This window comes from Emiliania huxleyi (assembly GCF_000372725.1).
Source record: "Emiliania huxleyi CCMP1516 chromosome Unknown EMIHUscaffold_1925, whole genome shotgun sequence".
Taxonomy (NCBI): Eukaryota; Haptophyta; order Isochrysidales; family Noelaerhabdaceae; genus Emiliania; species Emiliania huxleyi.
In genome coordinates, this window is record NW_005200664.1 from 4819 (window position 1) to 6959 (window position 2141).

A 2141-nucleotide genomic window follows, 5' to 3' on the forward strand; every position below is an offset into this window, starting at 1 on the left:
CCCTGGACCGCCTGCCTCTCATCCTTGTAGTACCAGAGCACTCGGCCGGCGGCGGCGGCGACTGCCGCGGCTGCTTCGGAGAGGGCGGCGCTGGAGGCGGCGCCGGAGTTCTTGAGGGCGGTGCCAGAGGTGGCGGCGCTGGAGGTAGCGGGGAGGGCGGCGCTGGAGGTGGCGGGCTGGGGCTCAAGAGTGGCGTGCGCCGCGGCGACGACCGCCTCAATCTCCGCCGCGGCCGTGGCTGTGTCGGGCGGTGGAGGCGAGAGCTCGGCCGCGGCGGCGCTGGCGGAGGCGGTGCCAAGCGCCAAGCCGCAGCGAACCACGACTTCCGGGCCGCCAGCCTCGAGGGGCAGCTCGACCGTCGCAATCTCGTGCATCACGACCGAGGCGCCTCCGGGAAGCTTGAGCACACCGACACGCCCGCGCTCAGCCATGAAGGCGCCGAGCCGCACCAGCCGTCGCAAGTCGGCCTCTCGGGCTTTGGCTGTGCGCACACTGAGCTCGAACGAGTGCCATCCGTTCGAGGAAAGCAGGCGCTCCCTCTCGTGGGGAACCGGCTCCCCCAACGCGCTCAGGTACCGACGCTCTCTCTCCTCGACCGCAGAGCGCTTGAAGAGGACCATTCGTATCTCCTCGGGAAGGATGGCAGCCGATGTGGCGGAGGAGGAGAGCTTGCACACGCGCTTCCATCCGTCGTCGCTTGCACTCGAATGTGTGTAGAGCCAACCCCGCCATTTGTCCGTCATTGCGGATGGGTCTCGCGCGAGCAAAGAAGAGAGAAACACTCGCAGTTCCGCCCCCGCCGCTGGAACGGCTGCAGGGTCGTGGGGCCGCCCCAGCGGCTCCACACCAGGCGTTTTGGCCGCGAGGGCCGCCACCGTGCCCGCCACCCCTGCCTCCGCCTCCACCCCCGCCGCCGGCGGAGCCGCCACCGTATGGTCCCACTCGGAATAACCTGAGCGGCTCAGCCTGAGGGATCCGGGGCCGCCCCGCCGGAGGCTGGGGTACCCGGGAGGAGGAGCTGGGGGAGGGGAGTTGCCGCAATACGATAACGGGCCCGCCGGCGAGCCGGAAGGCCGAGGCCGGAGGGCCCCAGGGGGGGCTTGGGGTCAGCTGTCGGAGGAGGCGAGGGATGAGCTGACGCGGCCTCTGCGAGTGGAGTCGGGACGTACGAGCTCACAGGGGGAAGGCCCGTCGCAGTGGCAGCCGGATCACCGCGACCTTCGACAAGGAGGGCCACGCCTCCCCGAGCCTGAAGAGGAGCCGGTGGAGGGGGGGAGCGAACCAAGGACGTAGAGAGGCCGCGGGTGCGGGCACGACTCGTCGACCAGGGAGAGCGGACCCGACCTCCCGGGGATGGAAGTGGGTGGGACCCAATGCCACCGTCCTTGCCCGGGGTGACCCCGGCCGGGCCGTCGACGCTCTCGGAGGCGGCAGTACCAGTCGGAGGAGAAGCGGAGGCGAGACCTCGGCCAAAGAAAAGACATCAGCTAACGTGTGGACACGGCCCTATGAAAGTCTCTCTCTCTCCCCTATGGCCAAGCCTATACAACAGGTAGGTATGTCCGGTTTTGACCGCCACGGAGGGCCCTGCAACAGGTAGGTACCCCTATTTTCGTCTATTTTCGCTTCGCTGCGCGGCCTGGGGATAGGTAGGTAGGGCGTTTCGGCGCTCGATGTTCACAGCCTTGTTATGAGAAGAAAATACGTCCTATGGCGCTATGCGCTGGTCTGTGAGAGGTTGAGGTGCGAGCCCTGGAGGCCCTGGGGATGGGGGGAGACTACCCGCGGGCCTAGAAGGCCCGCGCGTTCACACCACCCACTACCGGGTATCTCCGACTATCTGCCGAGACCCCTGTCGGCAAATGCTAACGACACGCCGTGCCTTCGCAGCGCTCCTCGCCCTGATCGCTGGACTCGCCTGGAAGCAGCCCGGTGTTACGCGAGCAGCGAGCGACTCAGACCATGCGGCGGCGGATCGCACCACACTGACGAGGACGCTCTCCCGACGAGATCGTGAGCTGGAAGAGCTCGAGGCGCGGATCGCTATGCTGAAGGCGCGGTACGCTGATAGATTGGCCTCGCTCAAGGCAGCCAAAACGACACCTGGAAACCGAAACACAAGCTTTCCGGGGGACTCCGGT

General features: G+C 67.5%; 1 protein-coding gene across 1 annotated transcript in view; it reads right to left on the reverse strand.

Annotated features, from left to right (window-relative positions):
* EMIHUDRAFT_123196 (hypothetical protein) overlaps positions 1 to 743 on the reverse strand; it is a gene marked incomplete at both ends in the record, with an annotated part of 4998 nt that extends 4255 nt beyond the window's left edge. Inside the window, one exon of the mRNA XM_005782119.1 lies at positions 34 to 743. Coding sequence (XP_005782176.1) covers positions 34 to 743 — 710 coding nt within the window. The remainder of the gene's footprint in view (positions 1 to 33) is intronic.
* Between the last annotated feature and the right edge of the window lie 1398 nt (positions 744 to 2141).